Consider the following 22,780-nt stretch of genomic DNA (forward strand, 5'->3'; position numbering starts at 1 on the left):
CTTTATCGATACTAACAAGATCTTTTTGCTGCTACTAACTTTTCGCTCCCCTTTCCCCAGTCTCTTCACCATCTCGATGTCAACTAACTAAATATTTGTAGTTATTAGTTATTTCGTTCCCATACCCCCCTTTAACAATCCGTTTTCCACAACAATTACTTCTCTATTTTTTTTTCTTCATACCATTCGGCAACATCACCGCTCCAGTCGATGATTCACATGCGGGCCACCCGCCAGGTCTTTGCAGCCTGGGGGTGTTTTCCGCGGACCCACTGAAGGATGCAGCAATTTTTGATACATTTTCACGTCACCTGGCTGATTCCAAGAACGGAGGACCACCCTGTCGATAACTAGCACGCGGGCCACTGGCCGAGTCTTTGACTCGGGGGTGTCTTCCGTGGACCCATACGGACAAGCATACGGCCACTACCATTGAGTAGCAACGTCACCAGTAAAACATGAGAGTCCAGCACCTACACAATTCTTATTATTACAAAATGCCTTTGGCATCATAGAGCTAACGCATTGTGCCTTAATAAATATATTTTATGGAAAAAAAAAAACCAGATTCATCGATTTGAATATTACAAAAATCTTACAACCCCCAAGATATTTCAGACGTAGAAAAATTATTAGTTTCAAACTATTTTCACTCTGAATTCGTATTCGCTAGATGTCTCAACAAAAAAAGGGCGAGTAAGCTACGGCCAATTACTTTTCCTCTATCTTGCTTGCTTGCAGGGCAAACCAATAGTAGCAGTTTAGTTTGTACGTACAGCCCGCTTTCATGACTCCAAGCACGACCGGGCCAACTCCTACCACCACTACTTTTCGTTTACTTTTTGTTGTGCCAAATATAGGAGGAAATACGAGTAGGTACCGGTATTGCTCCGGGAGCTGCTCGACTGCTGTGCTAATATGTTTAAGAACAATTTTCGCCTCGTTTTGGCTCGTAATTAGCGCCTTCTTGCGATGCGGATTACCCACTGGTGGTGGTATTTGCTCTGTACAGGAGCCAGTACCGAAGAGAAACTAGTGTTTGTTTGTTGTTTGTTTTTGTTTTTTTGCTACCAGACCGGTCTCAGATAACCGTTCTGTTTAACTACATAGACACAAAGTTAGGTATTTAGCGTTCCAAGAAATGAACACATTAGCCTCGACCGTTTATTACTTTTTTTTCAGCAATCATTTCTCTTATTTAATCCAGGGCTAATGAAGACCTACTGCAACATCAATACCACTTGAAACCCGTTAAATTGGAATAAATTATGCCGAAGCATCGAGCATGTGCGCCATTTTTCATCTTCCCCTTTCACAAGATGAAGAGAAGCCACTATTCGGCGCATAATCTAAATTGCATTCATACATACGATATCATGCCAACCGCTCTAAGATGTCGAACGATGATGAAACTGATTATCATGAGAGGTGCCCTAGTTATGGATGGCTGAGTGAACTATAAAATGCGCAAAAAAATTGCCGACGCTTTGAAGTGACATTACTCGTACCGTCAGAAAGAGTTGGTTTGAACTTTTTCAAATTATTATCAAATAAAAATAATAGTCACCTAAAAACGTAGATGCTTACAAACTTAAACTAACGGGCCTTGATACGCCAGTGCCAGTGTTCAAGTGGGCGATATAGCCTATGTCATAGTCGTAGATTTAGGCGAAAATTAATAGAATAAGGATAGAGTGCAGATCTAATTTTGTTCTTAGTGCTCATAATGCAGTCAGCCCTTGTAGTTCAAATGGTTATAAAAACAAAGAAATTGATGGAATTGAATTTAATTCTTTATTTTGGGAGATACAATTTCCTTTTTATTATTCATTTATACCATTCAATATAGGTTTACGCTGCTAATGCAAAACTTACCACATAAGTCTGTCATGTACCACTTCACCACATGGAATACTTTTCATCCTCCATTGAAACACATCCGCCTTTCAAAGGTGCTCCTTTGGACAGTACTTTCCATCCATCGACAATTGCTTCCAATTATAAATTCATGTTACGTATGTAAAGCTAATCCTGTCTTTATTTTCCTTTTGTTCTTCTCAACAGAACCACAAATGCAGGCGCCACGCTTCACGACGCAACCATCGTCGTCCGGTTCTATGGTGAACGAAGGTCGAACCAAGATACTTCAGTGCCATGCTTTGGGTGAGTATTGCAGTTGAAAACCGTGCATTTGCGTGCAGAGCTGCTCTCAGTATTAATTCACGTTCGGCTTATTCAATTAAGTTTATTGGTTTGATTTTAATGTTACAGATCTAGCGAACAAAAACAACAGAAGTACCTCTGTGAAAGAAAGATTTATGATTTGTTGATGTTACATGACTAGCGGAATGATGTTAATAGGTTTAGAAATGATAATTGAAGAATAGTAACACGAACATCACGACTGAAATTTTTCGCAAGTAATTTTCAGACAAAAAAATCATCGATCAGAAAACTCACTGAAGAAAAGTTCACTACTGATTATTTCCAAACGCGATTCTCACTGAAACTGATCTCACATGACAGAAATCAGTAGTGAAAAGTTCACTAGCGAATTTGCTTCTCGATTGTATGTAAGAGAAAAGTTCGCACATTGAACATATCTGATATGACTCTTGAAGAAAGGATTTGAGATGTTTTATTCAGCAATGCCATGGTGGTGGAGTAATATCGTCAATAACAGCAGCAAGTGCTGTGAATAATAACAGTTATAATGATAATAGAAACAACAATAAAAAAAATCACAAGGCATGTTATGCATCTGATTAAAAAATGTTACCAAATTTACCTTGAATATCATTCGCAGAAGTAACAGGAGCGAAGGCTATCGCTAGGCCAATTTAAAAGCGCCATTCAAACGCTGCGTCTACTGTGTGTTCGAGACATACAAAATGCTGCGCTCCTGTTACTTCTATAAATCAAATTCATGCTAAATAGCGTTTTATTGGGCTTAATCTTAATAGTGCATGAGAGTAAATCAATCAACTGGATCATAAGCAGCCTTTCGTCGATATAATCACTTTTTGACCACCCTACGTGCATCGAAAATATCACAATTAGCATTTTTCAGTTGCAAATCTATTCAGTAGAGATTTTTTCATTGATTTAGGTATAATAAATCTAGTACGAATCACTTCGGTGTCGAACTGAAGCGTAGTGGGAATTCAGTATCGAAATATCATCGATATCAGTATCAAATATCATCTTCTCCCTTTCGATTATTTATTTAGCGATATTTCTGTGGATGAAAATTCTTCATCAAGTTTCACTGACACGAAAAATCACTTGTGAACTTCGAGGTTCAGAGTTTTTCGGATACTTGTTTCATGAATGACAATCTCGCAAGTGATATTCTTAGTCACTGAGTTTTTTTAAAGTAAATTTTTTTACGAGTGATAATGAAATGAGCTTTTTTTGATCATGATTTGTCCAATACTGAATCGATTGTTTTGATTAAGGCACGTGAAAAGCGAAAAACTATTCAAAAGGTCTTGGCAATTCCTAAGCCAAACAACAAATAATTGAAAAACACATTAAAAAGGGAAAAGCACAAACGAATATTTTAGCACAGAACTAGCAGCAAAAAAAATTCCATCAATACGCGCTTCAAATTCACCAACTTGAACTATGATGAATACAGTTCCAGATTAACACAATGGCAGACATACTTTCATAATTCTGTCATCTTTGACGGCTACGACTGGTTTACTTGAAAAGGACGAAATTCCAGGCATATTTTCTGTATGATTTTCATAAATAAGTTCTACTGAGTTGGGCGGATTTTACTTCTAGGGCAAAAAACAACATCGTTGGCTTCGTACTACGCCATCATCGGTTTCGCGCAATGGCACAATGCCAGATCCTGCCAAAACAGACTGTCACCTTCGTGGGATCGGCAACAGGCACGTCTGGAAGCATTTTTCTTTATATCTTCGGCCGATGATGTTGTCGGCTCGTTGAATTTGCCGCACTTGCAGATCGCCTGCCACACCAAGGATTTTTTAGCAAATTAGTCGATATTTTTCATTCAAAAATACTCCAGAACATCCCGACGGGACACGGTTAAATCGTCGATCCCCACAGGTGGATTGCAGTCTGGCTTTTCCATTTTTCTGTCGAACGACTTATTGCTTGAAAGCCATCCCGATAAGAACTTGCAAAATTGAAACGAAATTCTGCATGTGTAAACATTAAACTCTAAACCAGTTTAACCAGAAATGTAATCATTTGTTTACGCATGAAATAAAAAAAAAAACATACACAAACAAAAGTGTTGCATTTTTGCCAAGTTCATAGAATAGAATTTTCCATGTTAATAGTTCAAGTTTCAGACTTCACTTTATATCCACAAAGACCGTAGTAAACACTAAAAACGATATTAACATCAAGAAAAGTGTTGTTCATCACATTGCTTCTAAAATGTAATTCTCATATATCTCAAAAAGTGCCTAATTAGTGGAGCAGCTCAACGGATTGTAGATGGGTTATTTGCCAAGTCTAACTGAAATTATCAGAGTAATAAATGAAATCTCAAAAAGATATTCTTGGAAAATACAAATTTTAATTTTTTTTTTCGCGTTCCGTCTTCGACTCGTCAGTAGAACAGTTATGTAAAAGTAAAATTTTGTTCAGCTTCATGTGCAGCGATTTCGGCATTATGTCGCTCCAATAACGCACAGTTACTTTTCCGAATCAATGAGCCTTTCTATGCTGTTTCGCAACACTTGTGGTGCCGCATTTTGATGGTCAAATAGGCGAGGAAAAGAGACAGTTCTTTGCTTGTGTGTTTCTACAGTTGTAGAAAGTTCGCATTTCCACTCCTCCTATTCAATATAACATAAAGTTTTCCTTTTTCGCTATAAAATATGAATAGAATAAATTTGAAATAAAATAAATTATTCTCTTAGTTTGTGCCTTATTAGTCATCTGATATCTAATTACAGTTACCTTATTATGCTGGATGAAGAAACTATGAACTTTTTAGTTTACTCCAGCCATTAGGGTCTGTGCAGACTTCTCTGCAATAGATTTAGCTGGTTTTGTCCAAGATTTTCGAAATGTTCTATAGTAGTATTCAGTGTTGGCATTATCATTCTCAAAAAAAAAAAACAAAAATAAGATATCATCACCGATAATAAGCGGCAGTGATTATTGTTTACAAAATCATCTTCGATCATGATAACGAAAATCGTTTGAAATTCTGAGATTGATATTGGAGCAGCATTATCACTTCTGATCAGTGTTGCACAATTATCACCTAGTCAAATATCGCCGCTGAGTATATTCTCATTCCTATCAATATCACTACAGTCATATTCTTCAAATTCACATATGATTATGAATAATCATTCTCACTATTATCAGCCATGCAGGGATCTTCACTAGCAGATGATAATATTAAGATGTCGGTAGTGCAATAAGCAATAATGAAATGCAATGCATATACAGCATGCTCTATTTAGATTAAACCCAATTAAACGCTACTTAGCATGAATTTGATTTATAGAAGCAACAAGAGTGCAGGGTTTTGCGCAGTGTTTGAACCAGCCCTCTGCCAAGAAGCAATGTTGGCTACGATAGCCCTTGGTAGAGCGCTCTTCCACCGGGCTAGTCTGAACGCTTTTTTGTGTTCGATCCTGCACTCCTGTCACTTCTCTGTATGAAATTCAAGTAAATATTGTTGATATTTTTGAAATTTCTGCATGAAACATTCTTTGTGATGTCATTATCATTATTTTGAATAACAGTATGGTACCTTAAAATTTGCTTGAAATTGATTTCCAATACATCATATTGAATATCACCATTTTCAGTGCAGGGCTGATAATCGTGAAAATGATTTTGAATGATTATCATTTCATTATCACGTGTGAATATATGGAACATCACTATAATTATCATTGATTATGCGGGTTGTGGTAATCGATGCCTAAAATCGGGCATGATTTTTTTTCAGCAGTGATATTTAATAATTTGATACTTTCGAGGAGAGGCACTGGCTAGAGCGCTGCACTGGATGATTTCTATGATTTGGGAGGAGGAGATTCTACCGCAGGAATGGATGGATGGAGTGGTATATCCCGTCTACAAAAAGGGCGATAAGCTAGACTGTTGCAATTACCGAGCAATCACATTGCTGAACGCCGCCTACAAGGTACTCTCCCAAATCCTTTGCCGTCGTCTATCACCAATAGCTAAGGAATTCGTAGGGCCGTACCAAGCGGGATTTACTGGAGCCCGCGCCACTACGGATCACATATTCGCGATAAGACAAGTACTCCAGAAGTGTCATGAATACAACGTACCCACGCATCACCTATTCATTGACTTCAAAGCGGCATACGACACAATCGATCGAGAACAGCTATGGCAGATAATGCACGGTAAATACGGTTTAACGGATAAATTGACGCGATTGGTCAAAGCAACGATGGATAGAGTGATGTGCTACGCTCTCGAGTCCCTTCGAATCTCGGAGAGGGCTACGTCAAGGTGATGGACTTTCTTGTATCTTGTTCAATATTGCCCTGGAAGGTGTGATTCGAAGAGCGAGGATCGACACGAGTGGCACGATCTTCCGAAAGTCCGTACAACTTTATGGCTTCGCTGACGATATTGATATTGTGACACGTAACCTTGAGAAGATGACGGAAACCTACATCGGACTGAAAGCTGAAGCTAGGCGTATCGGACTGGCCATAAATGCGTCGAAAACAAAATACACGAGAGGAAGAGGCTCTAGAGAAGAAACACTACGCCTCCCACCACGAATACTGATAGACGGTGACGATATCGAGGTGGTTGACGAGTTTGTGTATTTGGGCTCACTGGTGACCGCCGAAAATGACACCTGCAGAGAAATACAGAGACGTATTTTGGCAGGGAATCGTGCGTACTTTGGACTCAGAAAAAACCCTTCGATCGAGAAAAGTACTCCACCGCACGAAATTGACCATCTACAAAACGCTCATTAGACCGGTTGTTCTCTATGGCCACGAGACCTGGACTATGCTGGCAGAGGACCAACGCGCCCTCAGTGTTTTCGAAAGAAAGGTACTGAGGACCATCTATGGCGGAGTGCAGATGGTAGACGGAACGTGGAGACGGCGTATGAATCACGAACTGCAACAGCTGTTAGGAGAACCACCTATCGTACGGACAGCTAAAATCGGACGTCTACGATGGGCTGGGCATGTCATAAGGATGTCGGACGACAGCCCAGTGAAAATGGTTCCTGAATCTAATCCGACTGGTACAAGTAGAAGAGGAGCGCAGCGAGCAAGGTGGATCGATCAAGTGGAGGGTGATCTCAGAAGCATCCGTGCCTTGAGTGGCTGGCGACGAGCAGCCATGTACCATCGTAACTCTGGGCAGTTAGATGGATTCGCCACTTTCAGTACAACATGGAATCCATTACAAAACATTTTTGGTGTAGTGAAAAAATACCAAATCAGGCCAGAAAAATGAGGGATCGTCATGGCTGCGTATAAATGGTAAAAATTGCTTTTTAGGCATCATTCACGGTACATATTCGTGTTCACCGTTCCGTTAGTGATGAAGCTTTGTCTTGTTCGACTACAGCTGCATATTGCCTGCCAAACCAAATATATTTTGAGAAGTTTGGCTTTTTTCTTCGTTCCGAAATACTCCTCTACGCCGTTCCGGGAAGTTTAAGTTATGCTTAAAGTCTTGTAGCAAGTCTCATCGTTCATTATCTCACATGAAAGCTTCGTCAAATACTTGCGATACAGTTTGCGAGCCTCGAGTTTAGCCGTTACATTCTGTTCTTTTGAAACAATGAATGACCAATAGTTCTTTTTTTGAGAACGGTAGGTTCTCAGTTCAAAGTCGTGGACCTTTTTTTCCTCGCTCAATCTTTTTCGAGAACTTTAGAAAACAGTTTAATAAGAAAACTACCAAATCTCAATTTTAATTGGGATCTCGGTTAGTCATTCAACAAGCAAACTAACTATGAAAATAACGAACGAACGGCTCTCGAGATCTAGTTCTTCGAATAGAACTCTGCATCACTGAACGGTTCTTTGAAATAAACTGTTTTGCCCATCTCTACAAGAAGTTTTTATGTAGTTATAATTCTTTGTTAGAGGCTACAGTGTAAGTTTTATGTAAAAATGACGAGTCGTTCCTGAGGTATGGTTGCTCGAAGTGCGACCTGTTATTTTCGCAGAACTAAAAGCGTGCCGTTTTTTTATTTTTTTTAAATTAAATTTACTTAGGTTTTTGCCTTTTTTAACCTACTGCTACATGGGTGAGGATTCCGTGAACGAAATTGTCATTTTCCCTAGCTCTGCTTAGACGACAAATTTACTTCACATTTGTTCTCCGCCAGACGAAAAAGCAACAACAGGCCCTTCTCGAACCAAACTTACTTTTATTTTTTCAGAAGACAGATTGATGTTCTGGTAGCATAAATGACGAGTATAAAAATTTAATTTTCGATTGATAGCTCGTCTTGTTCGATATGCGTTCCACTGTTGACGAAGTGAAAAATTTCCGAATCTCATCTGTCATCGTGATATCGCAATCCAATAGAAATAGATAACAATACTATTAAAGGTGGTGTGAAACAAAGTTGCAGATATGAATACATTAAAGTGTCATGTGCAAATTTTTAACGAGTAAATAAATATATTGCACTTTGACACCGTTTTGGGCATTCCGATACATAATCACGTTGCGGAATCATTTATATTCCAGAACTATCTAGTTATCATCAAACTTTTCTCACCCAAAAAAATGTTCATCATTTTTCATTTCAAAACCAGTTCAGGCATACCTACCAAGGGAGATTCCCCTTTGGGGGACAAGTTCTGCCAGTGAAGTTTGAAAAACGTTCCAGTAATAAATGCTGCTTTTTACGAACGGAAACGAGAATCGTCTGATTAAGCGGTTTCATGTTTTTAAATGTTTATCTCTGTTTTCCCATTGGGCGCCGCAGGGTGGGCTTCAGTTTGTAGTTGCGGGTCCATCCTGTATTACATTGAATTTTTAGTGCATCAATATGTAACAAATCATCCAGCTATCAAAACAGGTGTACTTTTCTCGGAAAAGCTAGTGTTGATGTTGAGAAACTAATACAAAAAAAAACTACCTCCGATGCCCTAAGATGAAAGTTCTATTGTTTCACCCGGTTAAGCATTTTCCAAATTCAACTGTCATTCAAATGTTCTAAAGTCCTTCTGTCTCTCATTGGTGTGACCATCGTTAACAGGAAGTGCCCACACACAGAGTGGTGACAAACTTTAGACTCACAGGAAAATTTGTTCACGTGTACACAGTTTTCTGTTTGTTTGTTTCAGTCGGTCTCGGATGTGGTGGGGGTGGGAATGGAGCTTTCCGAAAGTGTCCCAACTTTGTCGGTGTCGGTTGTTCGTTATTTTCATTTTGTCTGTGTTGTATTTTTCTGTCCACACAAACGACACCTTTCAACCGGTAGATCAGGGTTTTTTTTTGTTAGTGTAATTCAGCAGAGTGCGATTTCAGCATATTAGAGACGCAAAAAAAACGGTAATTTGATTTATTTTTCTATAGATTAAAGTATTTTTTTGCACTTGTAGCTCTCGTCAGCCAATAAGCTGATTTATTTTGATTTTATTGGAAATACAGTTATGATTTATATGTAATTCAAGTCGACGGTTGGCTAACTGGTTTCATTTTATTTATCAACATAAATTTCAAATGTCACTGCTGTGCATGTTATTTTTGAATATGCGTTTCTATCCTACACGAATTGGTAACAGTTTGATGAGGTAATATGAAAAGCTTTAACGCTTCACTAATTTGCCGCTTGAGCGTTTAGTAGAATTCAGTGCAGTGTCACCTTCAATTAAGTCTTACCACCGAGATGACAGAAACGAAGGAGAACATAATTTGTAAACGATAATACTATTCTGAAATGGGTAAATCTTCTAAATAATAGAAATAAACACTAGAGCTTCCATTGCTCTTTGCTTCATATGTTTTTTAACCGGTAATATGTAATTAGTTGTCCATAATGGTGTACGTGTGTGACATATGCGTTCTGGTAAGCATGTTCCTTTGTACCCGATCTTCAGTTAAGTCACAAAATATTCATGCAATTCGTTAATCATCTCCGATTATCAGCCGACTATAAATAAATGTTGTCAATAAGCAGCTCTCTATGTACTCATATCGAAATTCTACACCGATTTCATGCATTATAACATCTACTCATGGCTGAAATTGATACTAATGATAGTAATAATAATCATATATATTTACTGATGTTTTCGGAAATTATAGACTGTGCTTTCACAGCATTCAATATTTCTGAACCCCTAAATACCCTCATAACGGCATTCCTTCGAACAGCTAGAACGTTTTTGACGCAGTTAACGGCCCATTCTCTCAGGGTTTGTATCGTTTGATGGATAATTTATCATCCACCGTCAATGGTTACTCTTTTGCAGTGGAATTGTCGAAGCGTCATGGCCAATTTTGATTCATTTAAAGTTTTTTTTGCATAGTCAAAACTGTGATGTGGCTGAGGTAGACTATTCAATGTCTCAGTTCGTGACATTCTTGCATGTCAAGACCTTTCATACCTGAAACTTCTTTATCATTTCATTAAGAGTTTCAATTTAATTAGTATTTCTTTTTATGTTAGCTTCCTTTCTCTCCCACTAATTGAATCAATAACCAGCTATTTTACTTTAAAAAAAGTGATTTTCTGATACTGTTTGTAAAAATTAGTAATATGATTATGTACAGTATGTACAAAAATAAATGCTCCTTTGAAATGTAATTTATATCAGCTAACCGTTTGATAAAAACAATATTTCTCGGTTTCTCATTTCAAACAATAAACTACGAAGCAAGCTTCCCGAACAATGGTAAATCAGTTTGCTTACGTGTCTTGATGGAAACGAAGTACAATACAGTAGGGAGAAGTGATACAATAAAAGTATCGCAAGATAAAATTAAATCAAAGAACAAGAAGTACTGGATCAAAGTCAATTGTTATTAACTTTGGAAAGTGCAGCCATTTCGACCGCACGTAAGCAAAATTGAAACCTTGTGAAAAATAAAACGCAATATAACAGAAACATGGTACAGGAGCTGCAGTAGAACAAATCGAATAATGCTAAATGCATACACTTTCTGAAGAAACACGAAGTTGAGGTAGCCAAGTTCGCGGCGAAAAATTATAAAATCCACTGCGTTGAGCATAAGAATATAAAGTAACATACGCACATATGTGTGTAGGACAATGCCATTGATAGGCGTGTGCATGATCTTTCTCTTAACTTATTCGAGGGCTATATTGTAAACACTTGGAGCAGTACGATAAGGTTCTTTCCACCGAATTGGAAGTGTTGCATCTGTGTATTACATATGCGTTTAAATAAATCAATTCCTTCTTATTCGGCAATCGGAAGCGGAAGATATCAATTAAAATCGCAAATCTCATACGAGAAACAACTGGCTACATGCCAGAACTGTGAACAATCTACCCATTTCGGTATACCTTGCGATAAACAGGAAAAAAAGAACATCTACACTAAACCCTGCGAACGGCCGTTAGTAGGTTAAAACCGAGTATGAATAAGTAATATTAAAAAAAACATCTATATCGGCTCCAAGCTCCCCAGAGCTTCTGAAACAAGAATTGATGAGCACCTTTATACACCCCAGAGCTTCTGAAACAAGATGTTCCACACTATTTCCACAATTTCTAAAAAATTACCTTTTTTGAACGTCCCTGTCGTTGTCGGCTACAACATATCAAAAAATTGACGAAAGACAAAAATATCTATTTTAACAAAATGAGTTTTGAGTTTTAGTTTCAAAAAAAATAAAAACCAATTTTCACATGTAGCGCCGTTATTTAGCTAAAACACTGCCCAAACCACCCAATCAATCGAATCAAACGATATCTCAAGCACATTTCCAATCTCAAATTTGCTGCGAATCCATGTTAAAGATCATTCAGAGCACCGTACACGAACGAACATAGTACGTACTTTGGATCGAATTTCCGTGCATGTATATCGTGTACGTACATCGAGCACACGCTAGAAATAGAAAAAAGCTAAAAACAAAAACCATTTCGGTAGTAATCAGAGTGTAAGAATTGTGAGTATAATAAGAGTGAAACAAAACTGAGAATTGTCGTTTATTTACATTTATTTGGAAAAGAAACAAATCCAGCTGCAGTGTTTTGAAGTTTTTGTTTTTTGGATTTTGTACTAGAACGATTCAAAGTTAGATGAATACGACTCAATACCCAATGAATCGTTCATCACGAAAGCTGCAGAGAATTAATATTGTACGACTGGATTGCTACTGGATGTTTTTACTCGGATCATTAAATTTAGTGATCATTAAAACTTTCGAGCATTATAAATGCTAGAGGTTTTTAATTGCTTGCGCATACAAAATGCATTCAAACGGTAAATATTGATTCTAAAATGTCGTTTTTCGTGTTCTTACTTGAAAACTCATCTGTAGCTGTTGCTGATATACTTGTCTATCGATAATTTCCGGAATGGACATTGTGATTATCTGGAATCACCGTTCAGCAGTAGACGAGCGAACATCGAGTATGTACACGATGTACGTACATGGCGCATGATTGTACCACTGAAAATGTGCACGCCTTCGTGTACAAAGTTCGAGTTTGAACATTACTTGAGAGTTCGGTATGAGAACAGAACTTTCGCGAGCGTATGGTGTTCAGTGATTATTCAGGATGACTGATACATTGTTTTGCAAATTTTCAAGGTATCTTTACTTAGACCCTTCTCAAAATTGGATTTTGAATACTGAATTCTGGACCGGAACTTTGGAACTAAAATTCAGGTCCCGAACAGAACCTACCCATATTCCAAGGATTTTCAGAAAAATATCGATAAACCGGAAGTCACCAGCTTGGATTTCAGAACAACCTCAAACATTGTTTTCTTGCTTTTAAGCATCAAATCCGTTCCAAAAGTATTCCAATTATAAGAGTTTTCAACAAATATCTATAAACCGTAAGTCGACATTTCAAAACCACTCCAAACATAATATTCCGGCTCCTACTGATCAAATCCGTTCCGAGAATACTCAAACTGTAAAGGTTTTCAAAGAATATCAATAAACAGGGAGTCGCCATGTTGAATTTTTAAATGACCTCAAACATCGTTTTCCGATATCTACATATAAAATTTGTTCCGAAAATATCCATATTGTGAAGATTTTCAAAGAATATCAAAAATTCGGAATTGGATTTCCGAAATACCTCAATATCATTTTCTGGAATCTATTCTTTAAACCCGTTCCAAAAATACCCATATTGTAGTAGTTTCCATGAAACATAAATAAGCCGGAAGTCGTTTTCATTGTACGCAAAAACTTCTTTCTACGAGGTAGGTTGTAAAAAAGTACACTTTTTTGGTATTTGATTCGTAAAAAAGTTTACGCGCAAAAATTAGTCAACTTTAAATCGATGTATTTTTTTCAAAATGAACTAAAAACACTCTAAAATACTGCATTTGAAAGTTGAGTGTATACACAATGGTTGCTATGATAAGTTTTTACCATTTGTTCTCCAGTGTTTAAAGTGACGTTCAAGCAAGAGGAGCAGCGTGTCAAAATTTTGCTCGCGCAGCATAAGAATCCGACGCTCTCGCACCCCAAGTTAGCAAAATTGCTGGATGGGGCCAAATCGACCATGACCAACGTTTTAAAAGTGTTCGGGGAGCGTCTGTCGATCGCCAGAAAGCTTGAAAGTGGCGGCAATCGTAATCCGGACGTGACAGCGTGCCGCGACGTGGTAGCGGCGAAATATAAGCAGGATCCTAACTTCTCCATCCGGGACGTCACTGGTAAGCTCAAAGTGTCCCATACTACTGTGCAGCGGACCAAGAAACGAGCAGGGTTATCAACTTTTAAGAAGGTGAAGGTGACAAACCGATATTATAGACAAAACACGTCGGCAAAGCAGCGAAAAGTTGAATACGAACTTTGTGAGCAGTCCGACTGTGTCGTCATGGACGACGAAACTTATGTGAAGTCGGATTTCAAGCAGCTTCCGAGGCAGGAGTTTTATACCGCATCAGAAAAAGGGAAGGTCAAACTATCGAAGTTCCGGAAAAATACCTCGTCTGGCAGGCCATATGCACGTGTGGTCTAAAAAGCAGCATACTCATCACAACGGGAACCATCAACCAAGAGATCTACGTTCCTGAAGAAACATAATAGACCTGTGCTGTGCTAGTCGGACTTGGCGAGCTGCCACTATAGGAAAAAGGCAATCGAGTGGTACGATGCGAACAACGTGGCTGTGGTACCCAAAGACCACAACCCTCTCAACAACCCAGAACTCCGCCCTATCGAACGGTATTAGGCCTTGGTCAAACAGATTCTCAAAAAAAAAAACTGGTAAATCCATGGAAAACGAGCAGCAGTTTAAATCTAACTGGCGTTCGGTGGCGAATAAGGTCGATGAGACTACTGTCCAAAATTTAATGGAAGGGGTTAAGCACGGCAGTTCGGATTTAACAAATCAAATGAATAAACGAACATTTTTTCCTCAAAAATATATGAATTGAATTACCTAAAGAAAAATAAGAAAATTTTTTATTATGAATTTTGACTGAAAAAAAACGATTTTTTGTCAACCAATTTTTGCGCGTTCCGGTCTTTATTTAGGATTTGGTTCGTAAATAGAGTTACATAAAAAGAGGTAACGTAAAAAATATGTTTGTAAACGTAAGATTGGGTGTACTGTTGGGTTAACGCCAAACTTGTACTAAAAGTCGGATAGGGTGAAATTTGCTGTCTATTATTATCAAACCAGTTTTTTACGCGCCAAAACATCGCGTTGACCGAGCGTTGTCGGTATGTAAAATCATGATTTTTTTTTATTTAAAAGATTATTTTTTCAGGCCTATTTGCGTACACGCTTCACGTGGCCGATTGAGCCGATTTTTTAAATATTTTTTTTTAAGTTGTCACCCTTTTTCTAGGGGGAGAGGAGCTTTCATTGCGAGGATTGAGGGGCACTCCGTTCGTGGATCGTCTCGTCATCCATTGCCGCATCGATGGTATTGTTGCCGATTTCCGTCTTCTTTTCGTTGCTAGTTGCTGTAGATGCACCTTGTTGTATATTGGTTGCAATTGCTGGTTGGTTGGAGGGTAAGTTGTTAACTGCAGCCGGTGTACTTTGTTTTGGTTTCGTTGAAGGGGATGCTTCATTGTTGTTGGCGGCTGTCACAGTGTACTGGGGTTGCTTGGGGTTTGTGTGAAGGAAGCACCGTTGCCCTTTGGTGTAGTTGTCTCCTTGTCCAGTTTATCACTTGGCTTACCGTAGTGAACAGCTTTTTGGCCATATTGACATGTGGCCATCTGATTGTCATAGGTAACAAGTGATTTGCACGGAATTCTTGTATCTTGACCGAAAATCACATAAGAAGGTATAGCCCTCTTCAAGTGTATGCGTAACAAACGTACGCCGTTTAGAATACTGGGGAAAAATTCTTCCACTTTTCTTTTTCGATAGAGAGAATCTCTCCGTATTGGGACATAGTTTTGCGACGCTTGAGGGAAGATCATGCACACGCACTTCTATAGCACTATCATCCATATATACTGGAATGTTGTACTTAATGTTCTCGTGCTCCACATAGTGCATATTGTTATTGTCTTTTGCGAATTGAATTGCATCCAACTCTTTATAAAACTTAATGTAAACAACATTATTCGTCTTATTGCATTGAAGTAAATGCACACGTTTAATGTCATGATGCATTTGCTCCTTAAGAAAACCTTCAAGTTCTCGTATCGAAGGTCGAATTTTGTACTGCCTGAAGTCAACAACAATTGTATTCTTTCGTGTCGGCGGTAGCTTTTGTTCGTTTGCTTCACTCATTTTAAGGTCGTTCTATTGTTCACTACACAATACTGTACTTGGATTCTTCTGTCCCGAATGTAAGCGGTTTTGTTTTATCGACTGACTTGGATGAGATGCAAAACCGAACTGTAAAATTATGATCATTTATTCTGATCATTTTTTTTTAAATGCTAAAATGCATGCTCTTATCGGATTAGTTTGATTACTTGGAAGAAGTTCGTAGCTTACGAGAATCTTTTGGTACTTCTGAATGCAGAGCATGACATTATCTAGTTGAATATTTTGCTTACTGGTCGATTTGGTTGGCTTCCTGGTTTTGGAGTTGTTAATAAATTCTCATTTAGTCACCCGTAAAGCTAAATCGACCATTTTTCATGCTGTTTCATCTCTCAACAATCCTTGCGTTAAATACCAATGCTTTAGGATGTTGAATAAAAATTGTTGTCTAGACGTAACTTCTTTCTTCAGTGTTCATGGGATTTCGGTCCAACCAACCCAACGTAATCTGGGTGCCTCTAATAGTTTTCATTTTCACCAACATTCAAATACACTAGTTCTCCCTGAATAAATCACAAAACGTTACTTAAATGAAAACTTATTACTTCCTGTTTCTGGCAATACACAAAGTGCATAAAACATACCAAATAAACGTGATCAGCCGGTCTTTATGTGGGCTTGCCTCCTTTTTCCTTTCCTTTCCTTGAGATTGCACATCTATTGCAGTAGTTTTGTTTGAACTGTACCTTTTCTTTCATCCCCCCGAGAGAGAGAGAGAAACGGGGAGAAACCGACCGACAGACATAAAAGTGTCTGGAGGCGTTCTAATAGAGACAAATGTGGCTCATCCTCTTCCGATTTCTTTCTTATCTTCGAGTCGACTAAAGCCGGTGGTTAGACAGTTTTCCTTGCCGTGTTACGATGTTCTACTATGCCGACTGACATGATGAAGGATGTAACCTAATCACAAACGTCGTCGGAGGAGTGGAGATTTTTAGGCTTGAGCGTTGTTATTGCGATTTGTTGGTAGCCGTGTGCATGGCAATAGTTAACGGAGTAGGCCAGGCATCACCAATCAACGGGAAAGGTGTCCAAAAGAGAGGGTAGGATCCAAGGGACAGAAAAGTTATGTGTCACCGTCGGCACTACACCACTAACCATGAGTCTCGGAACTTGCTAGCAGCCGTGTTGTTGTGATACTTAGGAAACGTTTACCCACCACACTACACCATGATACTTTGCGGTTAACTCTTTGGAACACAACAGTGTGGTGTCGGAGTACAATAGCTTCCTGTTTCTGGTGGAAACATTGTCTCTTGAATAGTGGGTAAAACAGGAGAATATTTCAATGATTTTTCGACAAAGTTTTACTAATCTTTCAACTGAGTATTAGAATCACAATAAGTATTCATAAGTTAATGTTAAAAATTTGAAATTTAAGACTCAAGCCTTCCAGTTGGCTTATTTTGTTGAAGCATATTCTGTCCACTAGGACTCCTGTGTGCCATACAAAGTGGATTTTTCTTCGATGGTTTCATTAAGAAGTTTAGTTCGGAAACAAATAAGGATTGTATAACTATGAAAACTGCACTGTGCATTCAAAATGTGAAAGGGTGAAACAAAAGTCTGCGTTATCTGCGTCTTTCATATCGCAAATCGAAAACCGCACACTTTGTACCTCATGCAGGCTTCATAGAAGTCTTACTGCTACTTGTAAGAGGAGTAGTTTGTTGATATATTAATCCTATTCAAATCTATGAAGCGGAGTGAGTCTCCGGGGGTTTACGATTAATTTTTGTTTTATTTGTTCACGTTAGAATTTTGCCTTGGAGGTCAAAAATGTAGACAGAAACCCATACGTTTGAAAGTCTCAGTCAACAGAGTTGCCGTTCTGAGAAATTATCCTCCGGGAAAGTGGCGACGATGAAGCATTAATTATGCATAGCTTCATTAAGTGCACTGAAAACGATAGTCATGCGGTTGTTGATCCTCTCGATTAGTCTGACGCTATGTACTGTAGAGGATAGTAGTTCCGAAAGAATATGAACGAAGGCAGTCGGCTTCCACATTTGTAACGTAACGAAGAGGAAAAAATCTGAACTTGATAACTTTCAATAGACACCAGTCGTCTGGAGAAGCTGAATCAACACGATTGTTAGTTGTGTAATCCGCGATTTGAGTGAGAGCAAAAAAAAACATTCTTTGATTGATGACTTAATTTCCTTGCTTTGCTGCGCACACACACGCGGATCACACGGATTCATCTTTCATTGATTCCAAATGGCCCATGTCTACCAAGAGATCCGGCCATGGAACGAGTTGGTCGTTTTTTTAGCGACTATTTGCATTATGTGTACTCGACAGTGGTAAGGTCATTTGTAATATTGCTACTCTGTTCAATTGGAGAGCATTGAACCCGCAACGCTTGATTATATTCGGATCCGGTAATTTGACGGAGAAATCGCCAAGAACTTACGATTTGAACACATTTTAGTTGTATATTTCCATACGATCTTACCGTGCGGGAGCTGCTCTGTTTGAAGTCATTCTTAAAACGCGCGAACCGGACATGACATATTTTACTTCAAAGTTTTATGAAACGATTTATCAGAAGTTTTTTTTTTTTGTTAGCACGAAATAATTAATAAACGTTAGGGAGTAATACAATGCATACATTATTTTGATGGTCTCAAATAATGATAATTCTGTATTTCTACATTTCATTGGTTTGGTCACCCCGACAGAACAATACCGCTCGATAGGTCGCAACTCCGGGCAGTTACGTGGATTTGTCACTTTCGGTACAATGTGGACTCCATTCGCTTTATATCATTCCAAAACATCTTTGGCGCAGTGACAAGATGCCTAATCAGACCAAAATAGCGAGGGAGCGTCAGGGCTGCGTAGCAATGGTAGCAATCGCTTCTTTAGGGATAGACTGGTAGTGATGAAGCTTTGGAGTTGCTCGACCACAGCTACTTATTGCCTGCCAAACTAAATATTTTTTTGGGAAACTTGGCCTTTTTCTTTGTCCTGAAATGCTCCTCTGTGCCGTTCCGTTGCATGGGAGTAGAAAAAGGTATTCCAGAAAATTGCACACACAAAAAACTTGTTCAGTACCACGAATGGTAAAAACACGTTGTTGGAGATATTCCCAGACTTGTAAATTTCATCATTGGTGGTGCCCATCTTGACATGAATTTCACTTTGTTTTCTACAGGTACATATAGCCTACCAAATGAGGTATTTCATAATCATTTGCTTCCTCTCATCTATTCTATCAACATAGTTAAAATATTCTATCATGAATCGGTTCTTTCTGGGAGCAATAAATCGATCCCAAAGAACTAATATACAATATTAGCTATCATTTCAAAAAATAAATTCAAATGTTTTGCATATTAAAAAGCATCATTCGAACAACATTTAGTCCTTTTTTCGTATTTTGATAAATAAGGCAGTGAAGGAGTATTTCTGAGGACGCTTCTTAGAAATCATGATTTGCGGTGTCCACTGTATCTCAGTGGAGCTAGTTGCAGTAGATGTTTTTCTAGACCCCAACGGTTTTTGCTCAATTTAAAAAAAAAAATTGCATTTTTTGGTTGTTGGTAAAACTACGATTTTCCACATCGAAATCCGCCATTTTGTATCTGTAAAACCTCTCCAAAGTAACAAAAAACAAAAAGGAAAATGTTGGGGTCTAGTATTTTGCATGTAGAAAGTGTGTGCGAAATTTGAAAATAATTAGTGAAGTAGTTTTCGAATGACAATGGACACGGACTTTCAAAACCTGTTTTCGAGGAAAACGTGTTTAAAATTAATTGTCTATAAAATCGAAGAAAATAATTTATTGCTCTATGGGACCCGTAGGGTTTAACACTTTCTACAATTTTTGTTTGTTATTTTGTATTTTGTTATAATAAAACATTTCATGAACGTTATGTCAAGTTTTTAAGTCAATCGAAGTAGAAATATTAGGACTGTGCGCCGAGCTTTTGCTTCTTTGCAAAATAGGATAAGCATAGATGAAGGCCCACAAGTTCCAGAGTTTCGTTCCAATAGACTTGAAAATTTCGCGGAATATTCTTGAAATGTTTTACTATAAGAAAATGTAATAGAAAAACTGATTTTTCAAAAGTGTTAGACCCTACTATTTTTGAGAAGAATTTAGGTTATTGGTTATCGAGAATGTATATCAAACTTTAACTCAAAGATTTATCAAACCAAAAAAAAATATTTTTTTTTCGATTTCCCAAAGTTGATTTTTTTCAAACAGATTTTGATCGAGATACACCAGACTTGTATGTTTTATGAATTTTTTGAAGACAGTTGGCAACAAATGCAAATTTCCAAAGTTACGCGGTTTTTTCTTGCGCGGATTTTTTTTGTGCGGTACGTATTCTCGCGTAAAAAAAAAAAAGATTTCCGTGTGTTTAAGCGAAAAGTTTCAGTAAATGCAGGATCAAGGTCATATACTAAGTGTGCCAGTAAATAATGCTGAATTTTTTTCAAAACTGATAAATGAAAATTTTGCTCATCATTTTTCGAAATATCTATATTCAACTCATGAGGAACCTGTTTTTTTCACCTTCTGAATGCCTGAATTCTCGATTGCCCACGTGTATACGATCAGAAATTGCTTGGTGACTAACGTTTAACCTCTCCGTCGATTGTTTTGAAAATTCTGTTATTGTCTTCGTTCATAAATCCTCGCAATTCGGACTCGGCTTTGTTTTTAGTTGACCTGTGGGTTCTTCGTCTTTTTTTAAATCGCCTAAACCAACACTGACAAGTCGGGACCGATGGAAAACGTTCCCCGTGAGCTTCAATTAGAATTCGGTGGGACTTAGCACGTTTATTTTTAAAGAATGTAATGAATCACTTCTTCACTTGGTAGGAATTTTGACATGTTAACGTCAATAAATGTATATGACACTAACTTGCATTTGACAAAACAGCATTGGTTTTTAGAAACTTGATGTTACAGTAAAACAAGTAACGCAATACATTGAAGTCTTTTTCTACGCGGTTTTTATGCGATTTTTTGACGCGATTTTTTCGTTGGGCGGCTTTTTTACGCGGATTTCCGAAGTTACGTGATTTTTCAACGTAAATTTTCAAAGCTATCCGGTTTTCTTGGTTTGTCTTAGACCCGGATAGCTTTAAACATTTTCTTGTTTGGTGGTGTTATCCCGAATTTTTTTAAGTCAACTCTGAACAAATTTTCGGTTTGAAAAAAATCAATTCAGGACATTCAGGAATGTTATTGCGGATTACGCCAGATCTCGACGTTTCATGCATTTCTGGGAAATTCGGTATTAAAAAAAATTCGATTTCGGAAATCTCAAAACTCAATCCCAGAGTCAATTTTTTTAAATTTGTTTTTCTGGGATTAGACCACATCTCAACGTTTCATGCATTAAGACATTTGGCATCAGAAAAAAAATTGATTTGTTTTGCGTTTCTTTTTCTACGCGGATTTCCAAAGTTGCGCGGTATCAAATTCTTCAAGTCCCAAAGTCGTTTTATTTTTCCAAAAAAAAATTTTTTTTTCTAGATTGCACAACATCTCTACGTTTCATGCATTTCTAAGACATTTGGCATAAAGAAAATCTTCACTTATGCAGTTTTTTTTCTCTACGCGGATTTCCGAAGTTATGCGGTCTCAAATTCTTCCAAAGTCTATTTTTTCAGATTTTTTTGTGATTACATAAAATTATTACGTTTCATGTAATAAAAAAAATCGATTTAGGAAGTCTTTCTCAAAGTTGATTTGAAAAAAATTAATTTTCTTGAGCTTATAGCAGATTTGGACGCTTCACGCGTTTCTAAGATATCTGGCATAGAAAAAAATGTCTTTAGTATTGCGGTTTTTTTATGCGGATTTCCGAAATTACGCGGTACGTATTTTAGTTGTTTTTGTAGCACAAATGCCAAATTCCAAAATTGAAAATTAATTTTTATAAGAGACTCCATGGAGTAGTCTCGGCATCATCTTTTAACTGCATTATTGGTAAACGGTCACTTTCGGAATTTTTGAACAGAAACTGAAAACAATAAACTTGATCTTCAACTTTCAACAAACATTTTTCGTCTCCCGATGAATCTTCAACAATGTCTGTATAGCATTTCAGTAAAATTTCGGTACGCATTCCAGTTTTCATATAACATGATCATATTATTTCTATTAGAAAAAATTAAAAACGAAGCTTGATTCAAATACCTCGGATAGCAAAAACAATCCGAAATACCAGTAGCAAAAAAACCCTTCCTAATCCATCTGAGGGTGCGATAATGCCTTTCAGATCTTTTAAATAGTCTTAATAAAACATTTGTGAGATTCTATCCTAAGTCTTGTGAGCTTATCAAATAACCTAATAGTAGGTTTCAAACGATATGATATGATTCTCGAACAGAAGATTTTTAGGAAATGAATTTTAATAGTCGTTGTATCTGAATACTTTTCAGAATACATGATGAATAAAATCGCAGATGAACAAAAACTGGACCTTTCTGAAAGTGTTCAGTGTGCGTAGGGTGGTTCATAAGTGAATCAATAGTGGTGATGTATTTGAAATTTACTCGGCACTACCGTGGTGGTGGAGTAATATCATTAATGAAATCAGCAAGTACTGTGATTAATAATAGTTAGAATGATAATAAAAACATTAATAAAAACAATCAAAAATAATGTTATGCAGCTGATTAAAAAATATTAGCAAATTTAGTAACTTGAATAATGTACGCAAAAGTAACAGGAGCGCAGACTACCGCTATGCCAATTCAAACGGGCCATTCTAACACTGCGCATACTGTGCTGTACTTCTATGAATCAAATTCATACTGAATAGCGTTTTATTATGTTTAATCTGAATAATTACTGTTTGGAATGTGGAAAAAATATTA

At 37.6% G+C, this 22,780-nt stretch overlaps 1 protein-coding gene across 9 annotated transcripts in view; it reads left to right on the forward strand.

The window, feature by feature from the left end:
- Positions 1-22,780, forward strand: part of LOC131425786 (protein sidekick) — a 249,008-nt gene that overhangs the window by 187,713 nt on the left and 38,515 nt on the right. For all 9 annotated transcript variants that reach the window (XM_058587934.1, XM_058587936.1, XM_058587937.1 and 6 more), the window contains exon 3: positions 2,065-2,163. In XM_058587934.1, coding sequence (XP_058443917.1) covers positions 2,065-2,163 — 99 coding nt within the window. The remainder of the gene's footprint in view (positions 1-2,064; positions 2,164-22,780) is intronic.

This window comes from Malaya genurostris, chromosome 1 (genome assembly GCF_030247185.1).
Source record: "Malaya genurostris strain Urasoe2022 chromosome 1, Malgen_1.1, whole genome shotgun sequence".
Taxonomy (NCBI): Eukaryota; Metazoa; Arthropoda; class Insecta; order Diptera; family Culicidae; genus Malaya; species Malaya genurostris.